Raw genomic sequence first — 27834 nt, forward strand, 5'->3', positions numbered from 1 at the left:
TGTAAGGAAAATTGTTCTCAGCTAGCAAGAAAAGAGAACCGTACGCTTCCATTCTTGTTACGTTGCAAACACCTATCCTTAAGATTTTTTTATCAGAAATAAAGGATTTTGTCTGATGTCACATGTATTTTCAGCATAGCATTTAATTTATCCTTTAGCCCAATTAGCCTTCAGTCTCTTCAAAGATAACAAAGAGTTAATCTGGTATTGTAATTCTAAAGCAGGGTATTTACCTGGACCATGTAATTTAACAGAAAGAAAAAATAAATGCGTAGACAGTAATTCATCTTCTTTAATTAAAATAACAAGTATTTTTTCTAATCTACAATATGCCACTCAAAGTAGCCCTCAGATTGAAACAAGTTATATACCCTGGTTGATGGTGTTTGTGTAAGGAAGCTGGAGCAGAAATGCAAATTCATGGACTTCAATGTCAAGCTTTCTTATTCATAGCTAACAAGCTTTAGTTACTGTGGTGAGAAAAAGATAAGATTTTTTTCAAAATGCAACAGTCTAAATCTAGACTTTCTTTCTAGAAAGAAAAAAATCTTTCTTTCTGTTATAATTATTTAAAGCCAGAAAAAAATTACAGTACATGTTACGTGATGCAGGTTTTGCTGTAGCAAAAATCATCTGCAAATCAGGAACTCGGCAATGATCAAAACTACCCTTGTCCATCTTTTTATCATCTAGATACATTATAGACAGATTATAGCCTTATAATTTAGATATCACCAGGTTAAGGAAGATTATTTTAAACATTTGCCTTGACTTATGACAACATGATCTACCACTCCACGTTACTGGCTGCTACTTTGTAAAAGAAGGGAGTAGGCCAACATTTTCAGTGGCACCAGAAATAAATATTTGGGATGGGTGAAACATTTCCAGGTCATTGCTATTTTGCTCATTTTATCCAGACAACACAAAATGATTGTACTGTCATGTTTTTACATTAATTTGCAGATTGTTCTCCATAGATGTATTCTAAATGCATATTTTAACGTATTGAAATTGTTAAAGAGGGAATTTGGAAAGAGGAGGAAGTCTTTTCAGCAACTCGTTGTTGTGAAATCTGATAGATAGCTGAAGTGCAATCTGCCCATTGGTTTGTGAGGGCCAACATCAGATTATTTTATTTAGGAAGTGACAAATACATTGACAATCCTTAAAGGAACCAGAATATATAGTTATGCTCTAAAATCCAAATTAAAATAGGACACAAGATGTCTCCCATGCTTCACAGTGCAGAACTGTTATTAGTTCATATTTTAAACTGTTTCCTTGGTTACCTTCTTCCTCCTTTGTCCGCTATTAGTGATTTTATCTGGAGTAACGCCAAGATCCGCCAGTACTTTAGCTATCCCTCTAGCATCTACTCCACAGTTGGGTGCTACGTTTGTTTCACAGCGTCTATGTACATTCATCTTGCAAACTGTAATTTAAACCAAACAGAGGGGGGGGGGCAAGAAAAATCCAGGTTAAATACAATTAAGCTGTCCTGATAAATCACTATCTATTATTTATCTGTATTATTCACAAAATCCCTTTTACAGTCCCTGTAGTGAGAATCTGATTTAAGTGAAAATAGACTAAACAGATTGGTGACAGTTCAGATAAGTTTTATTCTATACAGAACTGGCTTGTAGGATCGAACTGAAAAGTAACTCAGGGATGAACAATACCCTCCTCACTTTGTGGGCTCATAGAGATTACTCCAGGTTACTGCTGAATTTGGGTAGGATCCCAGTCCAATTCATCAGTACAATTTTGGAGCCATTTGCAAACCCCCAAATAAAGAAAATAAGCTCAGTAATTTACTTCCTTACAAAACAAGTTTCCTAAATTCACCAAAAATGGCAAAGAAACTTGGGAAAGTTTTGATTTTGCATGACATTATGGTTGCTTAGAAAACCAGAAAATTGCGGTGGGTGCGGGGTGGGGGAAGAAACAGAAATTAAGCATGGATGCTGATAGAAAATGTTCTTTAATCTGCCCCTATTCTAACTGTAATCTTCTGTACAACAGCAGTCAAATAAATAGGGACTTATTCCTGTCTCTCCTTCAAATGTTTGCTACAAAGATTCAATAGCAGTCTTTCTGGAAAATAAAATCAACACATCCATTGTGGTACAAAAATAAGAGAGATCATGAAGACCCAAGTCACAATGTCAGTCATTAAATTCATTAGGCTGACTCTGAACCGTTCATTACTCTTCAGTACAACTTAGCCCATAGGACTTTTTGAGGAGGGAAGTACTTGAACCTGCTTGAGTTCCTGAAGGAAATGTGCGAGACAAATACAATGAACAAGGAAAAGAGGAAAGCAAAAACAAGCAAGCTTCCTTGTAAGATTTTAGAGTGAATTATATATAACTAAAATAAATATGAGCACTTTGACATTTTGACAACTCAAGGAGCTCACAATGTTGTGTTAAACAGAAACAGTATTTTTGTTGCCATTTTAGTTCAGGTTTTTTTTGAAACCCAATTCTGGTAACTTTGGTGCATATTCCTGATTCTCTACCTTCATTCCCAGAAGCCTTCACTTATCTATATAGTCATCCCTTTGTCTGGGCATTCATTTTATCCTCTTTGGAGCACAGCATGATTTTATTTCATCTTACCACTTTGATCATCATATCTCTGTCACTCCTCCAAGATCTCACTGAAGTCCCTTTTTTCAAGTTCCTGTTATTTTATTTTCTCTCCATCTCTAAACGACAGCTACTTCTGAACCCCAATTCACTTGTTCTCTTTACCTTCTAACCACAAAGCTTTTACTCCCTTGGTGGAAAATAACTTGACAGGTGGGCCGTGCGTGTAACAAGCTTCAATAGATAGGGATAACTGGCAGCAATTATTCTAGTTATAGCTAGTTATATCAGTTACCATGGTCATAGTAACACAAAAATTTTCCACATCATCCTGCCTGTTTGCAGAAGGAATTGCAGTCAGCTCTTGATCCTTGTAAATGCAGACTCAAATTAAGACAAAAAAGGAATAATATATATGCTTCATATAAATATATTGAATTCAAATGTACAAGTAGAAGCAGCAAATAACTGGGGAGATATTGTTCAATATCCAACCTCTTTTTTGGAGGGGAGGCAGATTTATTGTCATCATGGCAGTGCTGGATTACACTTGTACAAGTGCTTTCTTGTGGAGGAAATTAAAATAACATGCAGATTTTGCAGAAATGAAAGAAAAAGGTAAGGAAATTTGTGGGAGAAAATTCTTCTGTACCAAATTGATGAATCTGGTGGGAAAACATAATTTGAATATCTTTAGGTCCACCTTACAATCCTATCCTTTCCTGTTTTGTCCTCATTATGACTGGAGTGATGCTACCCGATGAAATAATATTTATTACGAAGCTGAGATTTCTATTTGCCCTTTTACCCAAAGAAAAAGGTCATTGTGCTCCCGAAACAGCATCCTTCTAGAATACCCATTGAATTATTCAGAAAGCAAAATTCTGATGTGATTGGTCTGTTTTTTATCTAGGTCTTTACTGAGAAAAAAAGACCCAAGCTTACTTTGAATATGGCCCAATATTGCATTTTCTTAAAACATGCAAGTTGCTGAGGAAAAGTAGAAATGTCTCCCACCCAGATTTGAAAAGGCCAGCATAAAAAATGACAGCAGTGGCTGGACCTCTTTATTTCCCCTGGTCTTTCTCTTTGAAATATTTTAGATACTTTCTGTTCTGCTTGAAGTTAGAAATAAATAAGTAAAGGCAATATAGTAAGTACTAAGCTTTTTTCCTCGCATGTGGAAAAATATAAACTGCAAGATATATAATACCCATTATGAAAATGAGATGGCAAAATAGAGAATGCTGACCACTACAAATGTGATTTTACATTGGAAAGTTGAAGTTTACAGCATTTCTCTACTCTCGCATAAATCTAATGCTGGCAGATATGTTTGGTACAGGTTTTCAAAGGAAAGTTATTTATTGCTTTCACTTTCTAATTTTCAAAGGCAAGCAAAAATCCATACAAAAATGTGTATTTTAGAAGAACGCATATAATTCACATTTTCATGCCTGACAGTGTGGTGGGATGTATACATACATACTAATGCCAAAATAAAACAAAACTGGTTCATGAATCTATAGAAATATTAAATTTGTGCAAAGATCTGTGGTAAGACTATGCTTGAATGCTTTGGAATGTAACCTTCGGTGCTCTTGCCTATGGATTTATATTCTAATGGAAGGACAAAAAAAATTGAAAAGTATCAAATTTGGGATATTTAGGTTTAAGTACTATGTTTGCCATATGCATTCATTTTTACATTTCTATCTCTCTGTTTCTCCTGTGTTATTCCTAATAAAATTTGAGAGAGATCTTGCAGATAGAATGTTCAAAGTGAGAGTAGGAATTATGCTCATTTTACATCAGTTGTAACTATTGAAAAGAACAGACCAAGAGAGTAGATTAAATGTAAACAGCAAATATATGGTTGTGTATTCAGACTCAAGAATTATGTTAGAGAATATAGTAACTCATCTGATGTACCCTTTGCTTTCACTATGCGATCCTAATTGTCCCACACTGCAATTCTTTCCTTCTATATTAATCACTATCAAATAATGCCATTAACTTAGGGAGGTTTATAGTTTTGCATGTCATTTTCTGAATCTGGCCAGATTGTCTGCCTTATGCTTATAATTTATACTGCTCATACAGACACAAATTCCCAATGAAAATGAAGTATTTTATTCTCACGTGCAATAAACGGATAGGAAAGCAATTGGGACTTAATCAACCACACAGATGGAAAGTTAAATCTGAAAAACATTTCAGTCTGGGCAAAACTTCCTCTGAACTCAAAGCCAGAACTATATATCAAATTATTCCATTAACTGGGTATTACATAATTTTCTGAGAACCCTGTTTTAGCTGTAATATGCAAATTAGCGCACTACTGTGCAATTACACAAGGTAACATAACTTATCTATAACAACTGGATCTACATAGTTTGACTTTAAAAACATGCTCAAGGCTACTGACTTGAGCAATGCAAGGACATTTAGCTCTTAAGTTTTAGGTTGCAGTTTACATAATTTATTTGTAAGAGCTTAATTAGTTGAATTAGTTAATAGTGTTGTACCAACCAAAGGGAAATCATTTAGGACCTATTTTGTTTCAGTTTTATGTCCCACAGGTACTTTTTCAAAAGGCAACTGGACTTTGGGACCTGGGTCTCCAACCTTGGCAACTTTAACATTTGTGGACTTCAACTCCCAGAATTCCCCAGCCAGCAAAACTGGCTGAGTAATTCTGGGAGTTGAAGTCCACAAGCAGGGGTGGGATACGACAGGGTTAACTACCGGTTGGGATTTACGAGCTTCCCTGCACGCTGTGAGCCATGGGCCTGTAAATCGTCATCAGCACGCTGTGTGCAGAGACGCAGCCTTTGAAACAGCCCTCTTTTCCTGCTTTTTAAACTGCAGATGTGCCTTGTTCGGCAGCTGAAGTTGAAAAATCAGGAAATAAAGATCAGGTAAGAGCCTGGGAGGACGGGTGGGCAAAAACATCAGCAGACATAGAACTGGTTCTATGTCTGCTGCTCTTCAGAGCTACTGGTTCTACAGAGGTGGACAGAACCAGTAGAAACCCACCCCTGTCCACAAGCCTCAAAGTTGCCAAGGTTGGAGACCCCTTACCTGGATGACTCAGAATTTCCATAGATGTTTCACTTTAAATGTACATGAAGATAGACATGAAGTGGACTAAAGCTATAACATTAATAACAAAATCCTGCATTTAAAGAGAAAAAGTATCTTACCTTTGCATTGTAAACCTTGTCTCAGAAGACCCCAAAGCAATGAACCACAGTGGTCACAGAAGGTGGGTACTTTGTAATTGTGAATGCTAAACTTGTGAGGCATGTTGACACTGAAACGCTGAGAACCCACCTGGAACATAAAATGTGCAAAAGCACCAAAGTTAGCACGCTACTGTTTAATCCAATGTGTGACTGGTTGGTAAATTCTGGCATATGAAGCCCACCCATCTTAGAGTTGCCAAGGTTAAAAAACATTGAATTAATCTCAACTATTAGAAAAATAAAGTTTCTACCCTCTCAGGTTGATTTTTATAAAGTTTCCTGTCACACTTAAAGATATACAGTATTAGTACTGTATCAGTTCACAAATTCTTTAAAATTGGAATCCAAGAATGAAATCAACACAGGAAATCACAGGGTCCTGCTGGCATAAAATGTCTCTTATTAAAAAAAAACTGAATATGTTGTCTTGCAAGGCAAGGGGGACATTGAAAATGAGGTTTAAGACAATGTCCCTTGGAAAATGAAAATGCAACAGACAAGGGATCTGAACAGGTGAACTTTTTAGTAAGAAGTCCATAAGTGTACTGTATCTTATTATACTCTTGAGAGTTGAAATTAGCCTTCCCCAAATTAGTTGCCCTCAAGAAATTAAAACATACTGTCAGCCTTGGAACCCATATTTTATTTAGAATTTTCAAGGCTGCCACATTTAGTGCCTGGGAATTTGGGAGGGGGGATTTCATAGAGAGGTGGCATATTAGACTCAACAACAGTCTCCTCATAAGTCAAGGACAAGTGACCCTGCACCTGGAGAGGAGTGTCTGGAGGGATGTCTCCAGTTGGGATGATGGCTGATTGGACCATGTGATGAACTGACGAGTGCAGGGGATAGGCTTTTGATTTTCAATTGGGATGGGAAAACCCAGAACTCTCAGATTTGGATTTTCCCAGATGTGCCAATATGACTTCTTTAATAAATTTCTTGCTTGGATGAGCTTTGTTTCTGAGTGCTGAATGGAATGGGGAGTTTCATTGGAATGCTGACACTTACATTATAACCTTCACAAAGCAAATTGCAGTCACCTTTATAGCCTGGAAAGATGGTTCAGAACCTATGTTATATTTCATTTTTTAAAGCAATAGTTATTGCTTCCATTGAAATGTTTCATTCTCCACATGTAGATATAATTAGAAGGATGCAAACAAATCAGAAATCGAACAAACTCCACCAATCCTGTAACACTTTATCTCTTTTTTATAAATGGGAGAGATGGTAGCAATTTGAGAGAAAGAGGCTTTCCAAATGAAAATGCAGTCCCTTTGGTGGGTAAGGTGAACTCCCATTGCTAATCCCATTGACACGGAAGTGATTTTGATCTATCTCTGGGCAAGTAGTATTATAGATATGGACAAGAAGCCATTGTGTTAAGGCAGTGGCTCCAATATACGACTGCAATATATGACTGTCCTGTGCTTGAAGGGACAGACTGTATGATTCCTGGAGGAGTCATATGGTTCACCAAATCTACCATCATATGGAATCCTTTATAGCAGGATGCTGACATAATTATGAAAACCAGTAGGATGGCATGCAGCATTAGGAACTAGGGAAACAAGGCAATGGACATTTGCCACATGGGATAGTACTAGCAATTTATTATCTTTTATTTTTGTGAAGAGGGCAGAAGAATGAGTGTTTAGACATGGACTTTAGGGACAAGGCAAGTGGCCTGCAAGAAAACACCAACTGGCTAGCAATCCATAGTGGTCAGCCATTGGCCAGAAAAGGCCATAGCTAAGTAATTTCAGATTTCTAAGAGTTCTAGACCCATCATGTCTGTGCTCACAGTGTCTTGATGTCTAGATCTGAAGAGAGTCAAAACAACCCAGATCAGTTGTGTATTTTAAATCAAGAGACGGAAAGACTAGTGATTTAGAAGAACCTTGCCTTAAACACATTAACTCTGCACAGTTTCCTTTTATTTAGGCATTCCTTCTGTAAATATTTACCTCATCATGGGCTTCCTGCTTCTTCAAGCCAGCGCACTTTGTTATTATAAGCTCATGGCATCGCTTGTGGACTACGCAAGTGCAAACTGTAAACAAGAGATTATTTTATCCATTATGAAAAAGAAAAATGAAATGAAATAAGAAATTCTGGGGGATTCATCCCTACCAAGGGTCTTCTAAAAAGCCTACATTAGATTCTGGTCTGTGTGAAAAATGGGGCAGGACAAAAGGATAGGCGAGGAATCCTATTGGAATTGTGGCTTCCAAGTGGGCAAAGAAAACTCTTAAATTAATAAGAGTAAAGGTAGTTCATATTCTTATGATTCTATCACATTTTAAATAGTGTCAAAATATCTGTTTGCACTTTCACAGAAGGGAAATGAAGTTTTGAGGCTCCATAAACTTCTAAATCAATGAAATCATATTGAACAATCTGGAAAAGGCAACAGACTTTTCCAAACTACCATATAAGGAAATATTTCTAGAACATAACTGCCTCTTGTTCAAAATGAGCTGTTATAGTGTTATCGTCAACTGGTTTTGAGGGTGTTTTATTGCTTTAGAATTGTAAGCTACTTGGAATAGACTGAGTAGATGGTATACAAATAATAAAAAGAAAATATAAAATAAATTCATATTTATTTTTAAAAAATTGAATTGCTTTGGACATGTTCAACTTTAATGCAGTGATACTTGGACTTGCATCCTTCTATTTCACTGCCTCTCTTGGCATGAGAACAAAACATCTGAAGTGTTTATTTCTGTTTAAGGTTACTCATAATTTGCTGTGTCATCCAAAACCAAACAAATTGTAGTTAACCTTAATTACACCTATCTGAAACAAATCAACTTCTAATAATGGATTTTGACTAATTGCAGTGATAATCAATAAGTGAGGTGAAGCTAGGTAGGAGTCAAAATTTTAGTTAATCTGTAAAAATAAAGACTGATTAGTTTATTTGAAGAAAAAAACTGGGTAAGTTATAGAAGCTTCTATAAATGAATTACCTGATTTTACCACTTGTTTTGAAGCAGTTGTTAAACAAACACCACAGTTGTAAAGTGAACAAATTGGTCATTAAGAGAATTAATGAGGTCCCAGAAACCGGCCCAAAGACCAGAAACTGACAAAATACATTATGAATCATGGTCATATGACTGCAAAGTGTCGCAACCAGCTGTAAAAAAGAGCTGGTTGCCAGGTGCCCAAAATATAGTCATATGAATGGGGTTTGAACTTCAGAATTGGGTCATAAGTATTGTTTGGGAAAGTTGTCAGAACTTTGAATGGTCACTAAGCAACCCGTTGTTAAGCGAGGATTATCATGGATTATCACTACGTCTACAACTGGAGCTTACTATGGTTAGCTTCTGAGTCTTAATCTTTTAAGGTTTCTAAACTCTTTTCTGTATAATATTTTTAGTATACTGTATCTTTCGTTCATTGTCTTTGAATTGGCTACTACTTTGAATTGGCTAATATATTGTCATCCTTTAGCATACCAATTTGAAGTGGGAACCTTTTTCTGAATTTAAAGATCTTTTGGAAGACTATCCTTATGTCTATTCCCATCTTCAATGTCATGTTGTTGTACTACTGCTTCTTTGTCTTTTCTAACAGCACTCTGAAACTTGTTACAGTCCTTCCTGAGATTTTTATCTTTCTTGGCTTTGGCTTCTCTTGTCTTCTTGAAAATTTCCATGATTTGTGCTGATGTTTTTTTTTCTTCTGTTTGTCCATCTTTGGCAGTCTCGTTATTATATTCCTCCTTAATGATTTCCTTAAGTTCATTCCAGAGTACCTCTGGTTCTCTATCAATAAGTTTTAGTACTTCAAAGTGATTTCCGATATTCTTCTTGAAAACAGTATTTATATACTGAAAATCATATTGAGCAACTAATTAGTTTTCTTCTTCTTCTTCAGCTCATTTGGTGCTTGTTCCACAGTGAGCGCCTAGTCATGTCTTTGATGCTATAACTGAAGCATCAATCATTGTTGACAATGATACAATCATTTTGATTTCTATGTATCTGATAATGTCTATCTAGAGGCATCATTTTGGTTGTTTGACGGCTATGTTTGCTTTCAAGAAATCTTGCCAGTGGCACTCTATGAAAGTGAAAGTTGGACTTTGAAGAAAATGGACAGAAAAAAATATTGACAATTTTGAAATCTGGTGTTGGAGAAGATGTCTGATATCATAGCCAGTCATGAAGACAAAAGAAATGGATTGTTGAACAAATTAACCAAGGGCTCTCATCCAAGACACAAATGTCCAGGCTCAAATTATAGTATTTTGGAAATATTATGAATTAACAATCAATATTCATGATAAAAATCCGAGTCTTATGGAAATGAACAAGCTTTTTGTCTATGCAAGTAAATATTTCAAAATCTTAAAACCTAAAATAGATAACTAATCTTAATTCTAAAAGGTATATTAATATCAAATAATGTGTCCAAAAGCAGCTAACAGCTCTAGGTATGCACTGATGATGTTACCTAGTTTGGGTAATTGAAACGTCCATAAGAAAACAACCAAGCTCAGGGAGCACCAAAGACCCCTCAGGCCTGGATATCTTAATAAATAAGTAACTAGAATTTCCTATTGATTTACTTATAACTTTTAAATTAAGAACCCAATGACAACTATTTTTGTGTTATCAGTTTATCCTGTCCACACTAACACCTTCTACACCTTCTATATGTTTTCTACTCACATAGTAAATTGGGAAGGGGTGGGGGAAGTGTAATAGCCAACTGTATTCAACTCCAGGCTGTAAGCTTCTGAAAGACATCTGATGAGCCATTGTGGGCAGCTGTTAAATCAACACTACTGCACTATACTTTAACCAGGACTCAGTGTTTATGGGGGCCATCTGGGGATTTGTATTAATTGTATGTCTTTTTGTGTTTATTTTCTATTCTTATTGTATGCTATTGTATGCTGTCCAGATGAGGTCTGCATTACAAAAACCATGAAGGAAACAGACAAACAATCCTGCTGGATTAAGAGGGATGGATTCAGCAAGGTTTATCCTTTATCCAAAGTCCAGGGGGAAACACCAGAATATCTTTCATTATTTCTGTGGACAGTGGTGGGATTCAAATAATTTAACAACCAGTTCCCTGCCCTAATGGTTTCTTCCAACAACCAGTTCACCAAACTGCTCAGAAAGATAACAACCAGTTCTCCCGAAGTGATGCGAAGTGGCTGAATCCCACCACTGTCTGTCAAGGGACATCTCAGGTGCTGCATATTCAGAACAACTTTTCCCCTTGCTGAAAAGGACTGAAAGATCAAGTTGGCTTTTTACACTTTTTTATTATTCATGTAAGGACTTCCAAAATTAGTGGGAATTTATTTTTAAAAAAAAACCTGCAAGGAAGTCATTTCCTCCAAGCCTCTAATGTGATGGGATGTGGAATTGATCTTAACAAAATAAAAGAGTTGGAGGGGACCATGGAGGTCTTCTAGTCCACCCCCCTGCACAAACATGAGGCCCTATACTATTCCAGAGAAGTGGCTGTACCGTCTCAAAAACTTCCAATGATGGAGCATCCACAACTTCTGAAGCTATTCCATTGTTCTCATTGTTAGGAAATGTCTCCTTAGTTTTAGTTTGCTTCTCTCAATTGTTTAATTTCCATCTATTCTTTCTTGTTTTTCCTTCTGGTCCTCTGGAAAATAGGTTGACCTCCTCTTCTTTGTGGCAGCCCCTCAAATATTGGAACACAGCTATCATGTCACCTCTAGTTCTTCTTTTTCACTAGACTAGACAAACCCAATTCCTGCAACCAGTCTTTATATCTTTTAGCCCCCTTAATGTTGGGAGACTCAGGGAGGAGATGCTGGCTAGGGAATGATCAGATAAGAGAGAGCATACCCCACAATTGTTTAATGGGCAAAGAAAGAAATTGAGAAAGGAACTTCCCTAACTTTTGGTTGTAAAAGAGAGAGCAGGAGATTTGTAAGAGTCTGTTAAGGTAGCCTTAAACAATAAAGTACAATTAGCTCCTCTGGTCAGGTTTCCTGTCTGGTCTACCTGACACCTAATAATCAGGGTTCCTTATAGATTCCATACATATTCATAAAATGTACAATTTTTCTTACCTTGACATTGGTACCCTTGCTTTCCTATTACTCCCCTGTTGTTGTTTAAAAAAAAGAATAATAAAGCACATATTAGGGATAGACCAATGATGCAATTTCACACTGTCATTTATCATATAGTGAATGGCTAAAAATGACTATACAGTATGGAAGACCATGCTGGATACATTCCTATTTCTGCACGAACATTCTCCTTCTAATTCCACAGATGCAAATAAATAATGTGATAAAACTCACTTTGTCTTCTTCCCATCTTACATTGTATGAAACACCACCAAGCAATTTTCTTTTCATTTTCTCTGCTAACTCATATGTTTCCTAGTATTGACAGGGCTTTTCCAATCTTACCCCTAACATCTTCATTAGCTGTGAATGTTTGGCAAGGGCTACCTTCTTTGTTTCATCACTGTAGAAACCAGAAAAGCTATCACTGAACTCTCTTCATCACATACTTATTAGAAGTACAGATGTAACACAAAGAGGCCCTATCGTCCAAATTAAACTCACATTAATCTAAACATGACCTTCTGCTGTGCTTCAATTACAGTTCTAACAACAAATTAGATCCCACTGATGTTCGCTTCTATGTAAAGATATATGGATCAAGTTCAGACAAAGCGTTTCTACTTTACACTGAGGGACAGTTGCTTAGCAATAGAATCAGATGGGAGGAGATAATGAGATAATCTGAAGGAGTTCACTGAGTTTGTGTAACCGTGCCATGTGGGGATGCCATAGTAGTGGCTATGAAGTTTACTGTGGCTGAATATTCTCCATATATTCAATCCTTTTTCACTATTTGGAAATGAGAAAATCCAAATCAAGGAAAATCTATACTAAATTGCCTTATAATGCAAACCTGTACCAGCAAGTCCCACTATATTCAGTGAGTCTTACTGCAGCAATGTGTTCGCCTGATTACAATCTTAAACTTTTTTTTACTAGAATACAAAGAATTTGATATCCACTATATATGCTTGCATAATGTATGATTAGGTAAAAAAGTACATAACCACAGTTACGGAAAGCCTTTGCATTTTCCCAACGTATAAAATAATGACATCATTATTTCATTCATTACTATTTTCCAGAAAGGATTAATGTAAAGGGTTTTCAATAGCCAAAACAACAATAATAGTGTTACCGTGAAAAAACCTAAGCCATATGATATGAGAAAAGTCTCCATGTAATAAAATTTACCATATAAAGTCTCGACAGTGTGAACAATAGGTTGGTTGTCTAAGATAGGTGGCCATAAACTTGTGCCCATTAACCTGATGGACCCTGCGTCGCACTGCCCCCTGGCGCTTCCTGGGGCGCATCCGTTCCCTAAATACTCTTTCTTCATTGTCTTTGGGTGCTGAAGGGAATAAAAAGAGAGAGAGAGAGAGAGAGAAAATGGAAGAGATTAACAAATATTAATATTCCAGGCACAAAACCGAAGATCAGAAAAAAAATGCAGAATGGACAACTTCAAATCAATTCTCTTATATCTCTATATGTATTCCACCACATCTCTGTACTCTTTTCTGATTTAAGTATTGTGAATCCCTTTGTTTTAAATATGTATGACTGTATGAATAGGGTTAAATGTATGGGGAAACTTCATTAACCTAGTGCCTTTAAATGTGTTGGACTCCAAGTCATTCCCAATGGGCATACTGATTGGAGATCAATGCATTCAGATACAACCAAGTTGGAAAAAGCTGGTGAAATATATGAAGTCATAAAGGATTCAGAGATGGATATATAATTTTGAATTATTTAGGGACTAATAAACTGGTAGTTGGGAGGGGAAATGTCTGAGATATTAAATTAGATCTATTATGTCCCACCTTTCTTCCTGGAGTTTAAGATGATTTACATGGAGATCTTTTATCCTTACAATAATAACCCTATGAGTATAGTAGGCTGAGAGACAGAGAGAAGCCCAAAGTCAAGGTTCCCTTCCTAAGGATGGATTTAATCCAGGGTCTCCCAGTGTGTTGGTCTTATCCAGCACACTTATTGCTACACTACAATAGCAAATTTTCAAAAGCTAGGGGCTCAGTGAATTTCCACTGAGACACTCCCCACAATTTCTTGGAGAGCTCTTGATAATAGATCTTGCTGGAGTGAGCCCTTTTTGAGGATGTGTGCCAATGAAAGCGGCCTGCAATTATGGAAGAGCTGACAAGGCTGAATCATAACATTGTCACCTACACTGGTGTCCAAGATCCAGCACACAATCCTTTCATGACCATTAATTCTCAGAAGTCTAAATATTGATTGATTGTTACAAAATAAATCACATTATATCTCTTCCCTTAATGAAATTGCAGGATAATAAAGCAAATTAAAACAGCATGAATGTGAAGCGTCAGCACCCTACCTGCGCTAGATATATTGAAAATTAATTATTGAGGTGAGGTAACAGCTAATTCTACCAACGTACCTCCTTACAAAAGTATAATAATCAGCATTTTTCTACATTCTTCTATTTGCTTTAGGCAATCGGACATAAGAGCCAACCAATTGTTGTTGTTGAGAAAATCCCTTTTGTGCATCAAAATACTGGGATTTCATATTCTGCATTTTTTGTTTCTTTTAATGGAAATGCAGCACTTTTTCTCCTTATCTGTGGCATTAATCACAGTTGCTGCAGAAGCCATGATGTGCAGATATCTCTCTTTCTCTCTCATACACATATGCACATTTTGGCTACCAGCTGTGTTTCCAGCATCAAAGCAAAGCCACACTGGTGCTTTGCTGCTGCTTCCTGCTGTGTCACATTTATCTGAATAAGTGTCTCACAACAGCTTCAACCCCAGCTTTTGGGGAGGGGGGGACGAAATGATAGGAAGGACTTGCATCATCCAGCCCAGTTGAAGAGGGACATCTATGGGAATATACCCAAAGGATTCAACCTGCAGGTGATGATCTCAGAGAGCTGCCCTGTGTCCTAATGAAATATATAGGAAGAAGAGGGATCAGGAAATTTTTCTGGACATGATGCTTTGGATTTCAAAATGTCCAACATTTAGCTAATCCTGAGTTACTAGTGTTCTACAGAACTCTTAATGCTCTTAGGAAAACTGTGAGCTAGCACAATGTGAAAGGTAACACACCTAAATGGTTTTCCCAATTACGGATATCTGCCTCTGAGATCCTGTTTTAGGCTAAATGTGTGGCGTGTAACACCCTTTGATGTCAATCAGTTTTTACTGAGGCAGCCCAAGTATCCCAGAGCACTATAGCAAGACTTCTGGTTAAAAAAAAAATCCTCTAGAATTTCTATTATCTTGTATTTTGGTTAATTTTATTCAGATACACAATGGCTGCAGATTAGAAACAAAATGCAAATTTTGCATGAATTTGATCCATGGACTCTCCAGCCAAAAGAACTGGTTGCAGCTGAATTTCAGAAGCATACCTGAAATAAATTAGCTTTTCTATGGATTATGATGACTTGCAATTTATAACCTAACAGATCTGAAAGTTACTTGATAAATAATCTGATTCAGCTCAAAATTTGACTCAACTGAATAGTGAGATGTTAGAGGTAACAACTCACAGATGATTGAAGTTCCTCTTCTTTGAGTGGGACTCCAATGTACAGAATCTGATCTGCTATCTTCTGAAGTTGCTTCCCCTGATGTTGTAAGACAAGATAAGCAACAGTTCAATGTGCAAGACAGTTTGCAAAGGAAAATAAAGGACAGTCTTGGTATTTATTTTTTTCTGCTGTGTCTCTTTAAATTACTACTGAATATTACTATTGCTATTCCCTTAAAATTTAAGGCAGCCTTCTCCAATGGTTGAAACATTTAATACCCCCCCCCCTTTTTATTAACTAGTTAGAAAGAGCCATAGTCGCCCAAATTGTTATCTAATGAGAAACAAATGAGTCCTCATTCTCTGCTCATATACAGGAGGAAAAGACAGGACTTGCCAATCCAAAGATGCAGTAGTCCAACTATGATGTTCCAAATGAAGGTTCAAATGATCACTTAATCTACATTGAGAAGTGTATGCAATACCTCTTATAAAATTACCCTGTGCATATTCAATTGGAGTACAAGTGGTAGAAAGTTAGTAGGAAGAGCAACTAAATGAATTGCTAAGAACAACTTTTGTACTCTTCATCACCAACTAGAACAGGGTCTCCAACCTTGACAACTTTAAGACTTGTGGATTTCAACTCCCAGAATTCTGGCTGAGGAATTCTGGGAGTTGAAGTCCACAAGTCTTAAAGTTGCCAAGGTTGGAGACCCCTGAACTAGAACATGTGGAGCCTTTTCCCACTATATCAAAGAGTTTTCCTAACTCTATTATGCCCCATGAGACTAGAAATAGGCAACTTGGTGACCTCCACACATTTTAGAATTCAGTTTCCATTAGCTCTAGCCAGCATGGCCAAATACAAAGTACCATATAAGTTGTAATTTAAAATATCAAGAAAAAAACCTAGCCACATCCTTGTTTTTTTTTAAAGTAAAAATCATTGATAAGCAGCTGGACCTATTCTACTTTCAGCAAGTGAAAAGGCTTTACTGCAGCCCATGCTGGAGAATGGCATGGCTCATAGTGGATATAGATTATACAAATGCAGAGAAGCTCCAAACAGGATAGTCAATAACAGGATATAAATCAATGATCCAACTCAGCAGAAAAAAATTATAGTGTCCATATCTCCCTAAAATACGTTCTCTGTCTTATTTTCTCAAAACATGGTAGGTTGCTCTATATAAATGCCAGGTTGGAATATATATGCTACACTTTACTTAAAACTAAAGAAAACTAAAGAAATATATAGCACTGTATTTCCAATCTGTTTTATGGGGCTCTAAAATAGTTACATGTGCCATAGCAAAATCAATGATGTAATGAAAAATCATTACTTAATTTAATTTTTGGTACACACTCAACGGAATTTAGGAAGGAATTTAGTAACAAGGTCTGATCCAGCTAAGGAGTGCCAAAATACATTAGCTCAAATCCAGATAAAGCAGCTGAGCTGAAATGAAGTAATTTAGAATTAGCAGTCAATTATCATTGGGCAAAGGACTAAAAAAGGAGCATTAATTGCACAATATAGACCAAACATGCCTATAACTGATCCAAAGATGAGCTAGTCTATGCCTCACCCCATGTTAAAATACAGCATAGCAGCAGGCCTTGTTTTAGGATGCAAAGCAGATATAGGATTATTTTGGAAAAGTCATGCAACCTGCACTCATTCTGATCTTGTTAATACTATAATTTCTAACTTCCTGGGCTTCATATAATCTCATTTTTTAATTATTATTTTTTTACCAATTGACCAGGGGAAGAACTTAAAACATCTATACTATAACTGATACATTGAGAGATGTAATTTAAAAAATGTTTTAGTAATCAGATAGATCCTGCCCTTATGTTGACTGAAGCTATAATTCCTATACATCTCAAAAGGCATGTCAAGGACGGTTGTTTATGTTACCTGACTTTCAGGATTTGGGACTTGCGATCCAGTGATTCTCCAAGGATACTTATAAAAAATATATTTCGGAGCAAGATAAAAGGGGCCCATTTTATTCGAACATATGGTTATAAAAAATCAAGCTTCTCTATTTAAATAGAAACTAACTCTCACTCACGCAAGAAGAAGGTAACCTTTTGAGTTGGGGCAGTGGGCAATATTTAGAACTCACAAAATGGCTGCCCCTTGAGGCCTACAATATTCTCTAAATCGCTGCCATTGTCAATATGTTCAGTCACAAAATGTCCATTTACTGGAGAGTAAGCACTTCCACTGATGTTTTCTAAATCTTCTGGTGGAATTTTTGTTGGGCTCAAACATATTCTTACACACAATTAAATATGAAGTTAGAAGCCAGTGCTATGTTTTGCAGCATGGAAGCTTATATAATCTGCTGTTTGTTACTAGTATTTTTTATTTTAAAAAAACCAGGTAGGATAGAAAGTCTGAGCTATCTGGAGTACAATTGAGTGTCCATGGGTGCCATGTTGCTTATCTGTAGATTTACTGGGTTAACATGATGTCCAAGCAAAGCCCACCGACCTGAGTGGTATTGTATATTATGTATCTATATCCTTTGAAGATTCCAACTCATTTTCATTTAACTTACTTATTTCTCTTCTCAGGATTTCTCTTCTGCCCAAATTATAAGACTGAAATACAGTAAATTCTGACATTTCCCTCTTCTCAGCTGCTACAGAAGGGCTGAGAGAAAGGGAAAGGATGAAAAGCCATCTGGGCTACAGAAAATTAGATTACTGCTGCTGCTACTGACTTAAAATGTGTTTTTTTTAAAAAAAAAACAACTTGTTTATATAGCTTGTGCACATAGCTTAATTAATTACTTCCTAATTTTATCAAATCATAATTTGTCTACAAATTAGACTAGGATTACCCCTCTGCAGGCAAAGGACTAGTTGATTAACCAGAGAGTAATTTATTAAGACTTGCATTCAAAGAGACGACGGAAATTTGCAGAGAAACAGACAAATATAAGAATAAGGCTCAATCATTGCTTTGGAGGTCTGTGTTAAAGCTGGGAACTAGACTCCCAAATCCATTGGGGCTCCCAAATCTGTTGGTCAGTATAGCAGAAATATGACAGAACCAGAATGACGTCTGTATATATCCTTGTACATGGAGCATGCATGTAAATCAAGCATGCACAACTTTTCCTGGGTTGGCATGAGGTTTGCATTCCAAGCAAGTTGATGGGACCAGGATAAAAGCAACTATAGTTTTAATTGATATTTAAATAAACTTGAACAAGTTAAATACCATCAATGTAACCATTTACATTTTATAATTCTCCCTTGTATTACAATTTGAGGCAACTTTTGAAGAGGTCCTTAGAGCAGCAGCAAAACTTTTGAGGGCCATTGGCAGCACAGGGCTTCCAGCTGGGTTCCCCTGTTCTTTTTCTTTTTTCAAACATACACAGAGAACACTATTTGGTCACAGTTGAGCACTTTGAAGTTTCATTTATTCCAATGAAATATCTCCTGTTCAAAGTGTGACTAACGTTTAATATTAGCTGGATTGTGCCCCAACTCACATTATTACATTGTTACTAATACACACACACACACAAAAGTTTGACAGCTTGTGCTTCAGTTTATGCTCCAGTGAATAAAGTGGCTGGATTTAAGGCACTTTTGTGTGATTGATGTGTCAAACAAAAGGAAATCGAATTTGAGCCACACAAGGCATTTAGTCTCTCTAATGTTTTTAACTATTCTTCAACCCCATAAAAGTTTGAACAATACTTATAATAAAACTATAAATTCTATGGACAAATGTAGCTATTAACTGGAAGCCACCAAAGATATGAATGTGTGTGTGTGTGTGTGTGTGTGTGTGTGTGTGTAAGTGTTTGTACAGTATATATGTTTTAAAGTAGGATTATAGGAGTGTCTGATGAATAATCATGGAAAAAAGTAATTGAGATGGGAGCGGCAGAAATCTCAGAAGGAACAGAAAATGGCGTCATATGTAGACTTGACCAAAGTGTAATCAACATTATCCAGAAAATTGCCTTCTAATTTGGCTTTAAAATACAAAGCCGAGAGTTGGAAGGTATGACACAGGCATAAAATTATGAATGCAACAAAAGCCCAAACTCTCTACCATAGCCCTAACTCCATACCAGAAAAAAAATGTCATTAAAAGGATGCTCCTTTTCTATAATTATACAAATATACGAACTCTACAGCTATATGATTATTTATAGCAAATATTCATGCTGGAGTGGGACTATACAATTGTTACTTCAAACCCACACAAGTGAATCATTTCCCTCCAGGCCAACAATTTAAATAATTCCTTCACACCACTGGGGGTCACTCTAGTCTGGAATTTAAAACAGTATCACATGTTTTTCTGTTCCATTATTAGGTTTTGAAACCTTAAAAGCCAATTTCCCAGTAGCATGCATCAAGAATGGACTTTCACACAAAATTTGTGAAAAAAAAATATGTGGAAGACTCAATCGTGTGTAGGAGAAAGTCTAATTCTAAGATTTGGTCCGAAATATCTATGTACAAAATATATACCATACAATTTGTGAATTCATAAAGAGAGAGGGAGAGAGAGAGAGAGAGAGATGGAGGGAGGGAGAGAGATATATTTTGTTATAATAAATTGATTGTCATTCAGTTTTTGTCATAGAAACCTTAAGGTGCTATACAACAGATATCCACAAAAAGAACACAAAAAGGCCTTTTTCATATAAAAATGTTGGAGACTTAAGCTGCAATATTAGTATCTTCATTTTCTATAAGTATGTATTTTCCCCCCTCCCACTTTGAGAATAGCTACCCAAAAATGTTCAATTATTTTAAGGGGATATCCAAAACATCCATATTCAATATTTCTATCAAAAGATAGAAATACAGATGGAGATTATGGTTTGTATGGTAAATTTGCAGGTGCAAGTATTGAGATCAAATGTGAACAAAATGTGTCTGAAGGGTTTTTCAAAACACTTTACTGCTGTCTTAAACATGCTTTTCAAAAGGCACCTAGGGCTGGTTTTTCCCCAGAAGACGTTTCACTTCTCATCCAAGAAGCTTCTACAGTTCTGAATGAATGGTGGAGTATGGAAGAAGCCTTCTATTCCTCACCATTCAGTCAGAACTGAAACGTTTTCAAGTGGGGAAAAAAACTACAAGACAGTCCAGTTACTTTTTGAAAAGCACTTTTGGGACAACCAAGACTTGAATGTTTGATAATCTCCATAGAAGCTTCATTTACATTTCCCATAATACCTTCTAGAATGACATTATTTTGGGGATGTTACAGAAAATCAAACAGCAACTTTCACATCCCATAAAAGAGAGTAATGTTACTGATAATTTTTTTCAATTTCACTATTTGGTAAGTAAATTAGTAGGTGGAATGGTGTGGGTATCTGTTGCATAAGTATAGTACAGAACAGTGGTGGGGGGACGCTGACCTTTTTATGACTTACGGATTTCAACCATTTTGGCCCAGGAATTCTGGGAGTTGAAGACCAGAAGTTATAAAGGGGCCATCATTCCCCAACTTTGGTATAGGAGAAGGCCCATAACATACCAAGTCTAACACTCCCTAAAAACCTTGAACTGACATTGATTGTTGTCGGGGTGGGATTCAAATTTTTTAACAACCAGTTCTATGAGTGTGGCTTAATTGGTGGGCATGGCTTGGTGGTCATGTGACTGGCTGGGTGTGGCCAACTCAATATCACTCACATCGAGGCACACATCTCCTCGCCTGGCCTCTCATAACTGTGGGGATGCTGCAAAAGTAAGTGTGCAAAACAGTCATAAGTCACTGTTTTTCAGTGCCATTGTAACTTTGAATGGTCACTCTACACAAGCAAAGTACCAGCAAAGGAGGAAAAAAAAAACCTCAAGAGAAATTCCTAAGATAAGAAGTCCAGGCCTGCCAAGAATGTAATAAGGGTCAACAGAGAGGCAGTTTCTGTAAGCAACACCAGAATGTTTCCTTCCTGCCTTCCTTACAGGATTAGGCCAGTAATTTCTTCTAACAACTGGTTCTCTGGACTGCTTAGAATGTTAACTGGTTCTAGCGAATAGGTGTGAACTGGTAGAATCCCACCCCTGATTGTTGTTGCTTGGACCAGAATTAAATATTTTCTTATACTGAATTAGCCTTCCCTAAGGATTCATTTTATTATATTTTTATTTTGTCTATTTTGTACTGGTATGTGAGGAAGATTTCTACTATTGCTCAGCGATAGCTAGGAATTATTTATTTAAAAAATCTCTGTTTTTTAGTCTGTAACTTTTATTTTTTCAAAAACAACTTCTATAAGATCAAAATGCAGAAAAACATCACTGGAAAATAATCAAAGCTGAGCTACCAGTCAAAATCAACAGAATAAAAGTAATTTTTGCAGGTCTAAGTAACAACTGTTATTCAGTTACTGAGAGTTTATTTGCATTTTTTAAAAGTTATGTAAAAATCATTATCAAGCTAACCTGATAGACCTTCTTTAGATGAGGAACTCCTCTTAAATATTCTGCCCTTCACTGGAAAGATGTGTGAAATCAAATGTAAAATAAATAACTTTCCTGAGGTTTTTTTGCAAACTGTTTTAGCCCTCTAACTGCTAAAAGCCAATTAACAACACCAACTTTAATTAAGGACATTATCTCTCCTGAATGATCTTTTGATTTAAACAAAATTCTGCGCAGGAGTATACTGTTTTTGTGAACACGAGATGTTCTATTCTATTACACACCAACACACCCACATATCATGCATAGTTTTTACCCAAATAGGTAAACCAGCACACTCAGTCCCTGTTGCACTCTTCTCTGGGTTCCCTGTAATTAACTTTTTAGTGTTTTTGTTCTTTTGAAAATCTTGGTGACCCTATGGTCACCATACCTTGGTGAAGCTATAGATATCCTCTGTACACCAGAAGTGTAATTTTGGCCACAAGTAGAAATGTTTATAGCTTGAATTCTGGAAAGAGAGAATAACTCAACAATTACAGAACAGAACAGAACAACAGAATTGGAAGGGACCTTGGAGGTCTTATAGTCCAATCCCCTGTACAAGCAGGAAACCCTATACCATTTCAGACAAATGGTTATCGAAACTCTTCTTAAAAACTTCCAGAGTTTGGGCACATACAACTTCTGGAGACAAGTTGTTCCATGGATTTAATTGTTCTGTCAGGACATTTCTTCTTAGTTCTAGGTTGGTTCTCTCCTTGGCTAGCTTCCATCCATTGCTTCCAAACTGTGCTGTCCTTAAAAAAAATATTTGACTAGCCAGATTCAAAACAAATCTAAAAATTAAAATATCTGCTGAAATAAATCACTGTGAGATTAAAAAAATAACTGTACAATTAGATTTCCTTCCATCATGTCACTGACTACTCCAACTACTACACTGTAGAAAAAGAATTAGATGCATTTACTTGTCAGCGTGTCTATATGAGTGTAACTCTTACTTTTCACAACTCCCACCTGAAATCTTTAAAAAATAATATTTTTTTCCAGGAGGAATTAAATCCTTTTATGGCATGTTACCTACCAATTCTGGTTTAGTTTGTATGTTGCTTGGCTCTCCAAAGTACTGCAGCTGTTACCGGGTGTTTCATGGCTGTCTCTATGTTTGGTAACTGCATCATTGGCAGATTTCACTCAACTACCGTCATTCTTTCCCACGTATCCTGACATCAGAATAGTATCTGCTGTGACAATGCAATCCCAGCCACAGAATTTGAGGGGGGATGTGTGTTTCTGGTCAGCCTGGTGGCACTCCCTAACGTTCTCCTCCATTTGCTCCTGAGCTGTTAAGCCAAGCAGTTGCAGGTAAGATGACTCAGGAATGAGAAGAAAGCAGTTAGTCTCTCCCTTGAGTTTGCTCTTCTCCTTGCTCACTGTTAGAAAAGCCCGCTTGTAAGCATGTGCAACAACCAAGCAGAAGGGTCACTTTGGAACTAAATGGTAACAGGTACCAGCTGAAAGCAAACAAGATAAAAGCTGGCTGAATTCTCTTATAGTGTATGCTTCCTGGAAAGCTGTTAATATTGAATTGGCAGTAAAAATATTCATAAGACTTATATCTGGCCCTGTTTTCAGAAACAGCTTAGTAGTGCCTGTCTTTTTGTTATGCTTAGCCTAAGAGGAAAGCTTTGCCATACCTGAATCCATATAACAATAATAGTAATTTATTAAATGTATATGACACCTAACCCTCGGTAACTCTCCTGGTCCTTATTTAATTCCCAAGTGACAGGGAAAAGATTAACCAACTCTTCTACTTTTCTTCCATTCATGGATCCACAAGTGGATATTCATAGCTTTACTTTGGATTCAGATCTAGATCAGGAGTCTCCAAACTTGGCAACGTTAAGACTTGTGTACTTCAACTAGAATTCTGGGAGTTGAAGTCCACAAGTCTTACAGTTGCTAAGTTTGGAGATCTCTGATCTAGATGATTGTAAGACGCTAAGTTATATTGAACAATGTAAAGTTATAGAACAATCCTCTGCATCTACGTTTCCTCCTTTCAATTGTGTCTGATTCTCAAAGACTGCCCGGACAAGTTCCTGTAGTTTTCTTTTTCAGAAGTGGTTTGCCATTCCTCCTTTCCAAAGTGGAGAGAAAATGGCCAGCCCAAGGATACCCAGCTGGTTTTGTGCCCAAGCCAGAACTAGGATCCATGGTTCTCCTCATTCTTCCAATATTTGAACTGATTCTTCAAATCACTTGAGTGCAGGGCAAGAAGTAAGGGTGCAGGATTATTAAAAAGAGATCTAACCTAGAATTAAGGAGGCAACTTTGACAGTGGAAACAAATGATCATGGAATGGCTTGCCTCCAGAACTTGTGTGTGCTCCAACACCAGAAATTTTTAAGATGAGACTGGACAGCCATTTTCCAGAATGGTGTAAGATCTTCTGCTTGGGCAGGGGGTTGGACTAGAAGACCACCAAGGTCTCTTTCAACTCTGTTATGTTTAAAGTATATGGATGGGTACTTTCAATCCTGCAGGGAAGACAAGAATTGTACACAGGTGCTTGCTGGCTTTTTCCTCCAACTCTTTCATCTTTGTGTTTTAAATGGAGCCATCTTTAGTGGCACGCCTATTTTGTAAAGACAGAGAAAGAAAATTCCCTTTCAAACAAACATATGTGCTTCACAAAAGACCACATTTCCCTTTATGTAAAGGTATGCCAATGGACATAACTAAAAGAATGCCAATGGACATAACTAAAAGAAGGATAATGGAAAGTGGAATAATTTAAAGTGGGATACTTATGTTCATATAGTCTGTAACTGTATCTTCCCTGAAACATTAGGAATTGATGCAAACACACTCTGGGTCTAAGATTATGTTTCCCCTACTTTTCACACACACATCTCACATGCATACACAAACTTTGCATAATGGCTACTTTAAATTTTGGAAACTGAATAGTCAAAAATCCATTACAGGCAAGTTACCCCAGATAGCCACAATCAAAGTAGCTTTTAAAAATAATGCAATTTATTTATTTTATTGATTGGATTTACATCCCATCCTTATCTAATCTTGGGAGAGAAGCAACTGCTCGCTATAAATCAACAACAGTGCCCTTCAGATCCATGTGATCAGAAAGACACATAAGGTACATTGTTAATAACTTCTAAATCTTGTATACAACACGGAGACAGATTATGTTAGAATATAAGAAGACTCCCAAAGCCTGTCTACCCCAGCAAACAGATGATTCTGGGAAGGCCAGAGGCAAAACATAAAAGCAAACACATTTTTCCATTAGTGCATACTAATGTACGCTTGCTCTGATAGTGGAGGTAATATCTATCCCTGATGACTAGTAGACTGACTTGCCTGAATGTCCTTGAATTTAAAAAGGATTTTCCTGCTTTTATCTAAAAAGGGTACCAGTTACCACTTCACAGGTCTATTCCCAAAGATATGGAAGCCGCAATGACCCATAAACATCAGTGTAGTCAATTGGAATATTTTCATTCCCTTTGCGCCATCTGAGAGGATGAGATTAAAATCTAAGAGTAGAACTCAGGAACCAGAAATCTTTGCAACAGGGCTTTGATTTAAATACTTCTTGTGTCTAAATGAAAAAAAAAAAACAGCATAAACTTTTGCTGAACTGTAAACATGTGCCATTCACCAGTGTTTTTTTTTCAAGGTTTGAACCCTGCAGAGAAAAAAATGATATAAATACATTTCTGTCTTTATAATGGATCATCTTTTACATAAAACCTGAACCACATGAGAGAAACAAAGGCCAAATATTATTTTTTAATTCTAACCAGTAGTTTGAAGGCATGACAGAGCTTATTAAATAAGGGCCTCTGGAGGCAAAAGAATGTTCTGTGGCTGACTTGGACCAGGACAGGACCATGGTTTATAAGACGACTGCATTTCTGATGTTTACATAGCCACTAAAACAAAAATGCACCCTACAACTTGCAAACGTGCACAACAAACTCTGTATATACAACACCTCTAAAAAAAAAACAGAAGTAAAACATACATTCACTGAGGAGACAGTCATGCATCTCACAGCTTAATCACTCAGCTTCCAGCTAAATTATGACCTTGCAAACAAACAATCACCAATATTTAATTTTTAAAAAATATTTCTTGACTGCAGAGCTAGGAGTATATCAAAATAAAGATCGACCATTTATATAATGATATAAAGTGAGTGATTGGGAAAACATAATCTTATCTTCTGGAGAAAAGTTATCTTTCTTAAATGCAACATCAATAAGTCTTCATCTTTACAGTAACAAATACAGTAGAACCGACACACTGTATGTAACTGGAAGATGGTTTTATGTTTTCTTTGTCTTTGATTGTTTAAAAATAAAAATTCTTTTTTTAAAAAAAAGTCTTCATCTTTCCAGAATCCATGTGAATTGGTAAAACTATGAAGTTAATATGAAATTCCTAGACTTATTTTTTTTTCCTCACAGTGAGCTGACAATGGTAAAGAGCCATAAGTAAAGTTAGAAAATTAACACAAAGGCTAACTCCAGTGTGTACTTTCAAATCTTACTGGTATCATATATATTATGTTGAAATAGATTTATATCCTAGTTGAGAATTCTAGGAACTGCATTTTCAATGTATGAGGAAAGCATCAGATAAGGGAAGGCTGCTTTTAGATTTTGCAAAAAACATTTTGCAAGTAAATGATAGTGGGGTCAAATATAGTATCCATTATGGACACTAAAAAACAGCAACTATTGCAAGTGCAAATAACCCCTACTGCACCCAGGCAGGCTTACAAATACACCTTAAATGATATCCAAATATTATTATTAATAAAAGAAATATAGACGTCTACTAAACTAAATGTTTTAAAATGGGAATTCAAAAGGAACAAACGTTGGAACTACCTGAATCTAGAGGTAACTGATAACTTATATAAGTTATAACAGTTACAAGTTACTTATAACAATTATTAGGCATTTGACAAAGAACCTTATCACTATTCTATTTCTGTCTTCCTATTTTGATTTACTTTTGGGCCTCTTTCATTTTATGGCTGCTTATTTTTCATTTGTAAACAATTGTTGAAATAAATTAATACAGGCATTTAAATATTTGTCCTTCAGATGCAATCATATCACCTTAAAAAAAGGAAAACAAAACCATCAATGCACATACATTCACTGTACCCATAGAAATGCTGTAACTGCTACTGTTTTCTTGAAGAAATGCTCTATGTGTTCCTGGCACATGATGGTTTGTGTGGGCTAAATCAGGTTTCTGAGCATTTCCCATCTGGCCTATGAATCTAGTAACCTTTGCTTGTTCCAAACTCACTCTTCTTCAAAACTAATTAGTAATAAAAGGTTACAGTTGAAAATAGTCTGAAAAATGAGAGAGGAAGCTACAAGCATAAGGTGCAAAACATGCAGCTCAGTAGCATCCCTTTAGCCTGCACTCTGAGCCGGAGAGTACTTAGAGAGCCAGTGCCAAATTGTAGCCATCTGGCTTGTGGAGTTACTTGGAACCTGACATGTCTGCTTAGGGAATGTGTTCCTTGACATGCTGTGTAATGAATAGAACTAATACAAGTTTGGCACTCCTGTTATATGGGAAAGTGCGACCTTCCCTATAAGACTTTAGGGATAATCCAGACTGATCTTCAGGATGTAAGAGCTGGGCTCTTGGTATCAAAACTAAGAAACACCTTGGCTAGATTTACATGATAAATCCTAAGCTCAGGATAACAAAACACAAATGCTGTATATATATGTGCCCCAAAGAATAAACTATAATATAGTGTGAATGTTGCCTTACCTAACATACTAAAACATCACAACAGGTTGAAATATAATCTTCCTTATCCCATTTCACCTGTTGCCGACACGGGTGCAACTGGGTGGGCATGGCGGGGCC

The 27834-nt window shown here is 36.5% G+C and overlaps 1 protein-coding gene across 2 annotated transcripts in view; it reads right to left on the bottom strand.

Annotated features, from left to right (window-relative positions):
• The window catches only part of PRKCE (protein kinase C epsilon), a 304751-nt gene that overhangs the window by 80156 nt on the left and 196761 nt on the right, over positions 1–27834 (bottom strand). Inside the window, exons 4-9 of one of the 2 annotated variants that reach the window (XM_026695853.2) lie at positions 15485–15562; positions 13132–13291; positions 11932–11966; positions 7817–7902; positions 5804–5933; positions 1293–1435 (exon numbers count right to left, since the gene is read on the bottom strand). In XM_026695853.2, coding sequence (XP_026551638.1) covers positions 1293–1435; positions 5804–5933; positions 7817–7902; positions 11932–11966; positions 13132–13291; positions 15485–15562 — 632 coding nt within the window. The remainder of the gene's footprint in view (positions 1–1292; positions 1436–5803; positions 5934–7816; positions 7903–11931; positions 11967–13131; positions 13292–15484; positions 15563–27834) is intronic. The other variant, XM_026695854.2, reaches the window with a different exon arrangement.

The sequence above is a fragment of the Pseudonaja textilis genome, chromosome 1 (genome assembly GCF_049901715.1).
Source record: "Pseudonaja textilis isolate UNSWEBS1 chromosome 1, rPseTex1.2, whole genome shotgun sequence".
Classification (NCBI taxonomy): Eukaryota; Metazoa; Chordata; class Lepidosauria; order Squamata; family Elapidae; genus Pseudonaja; species Pseudonaja textilis.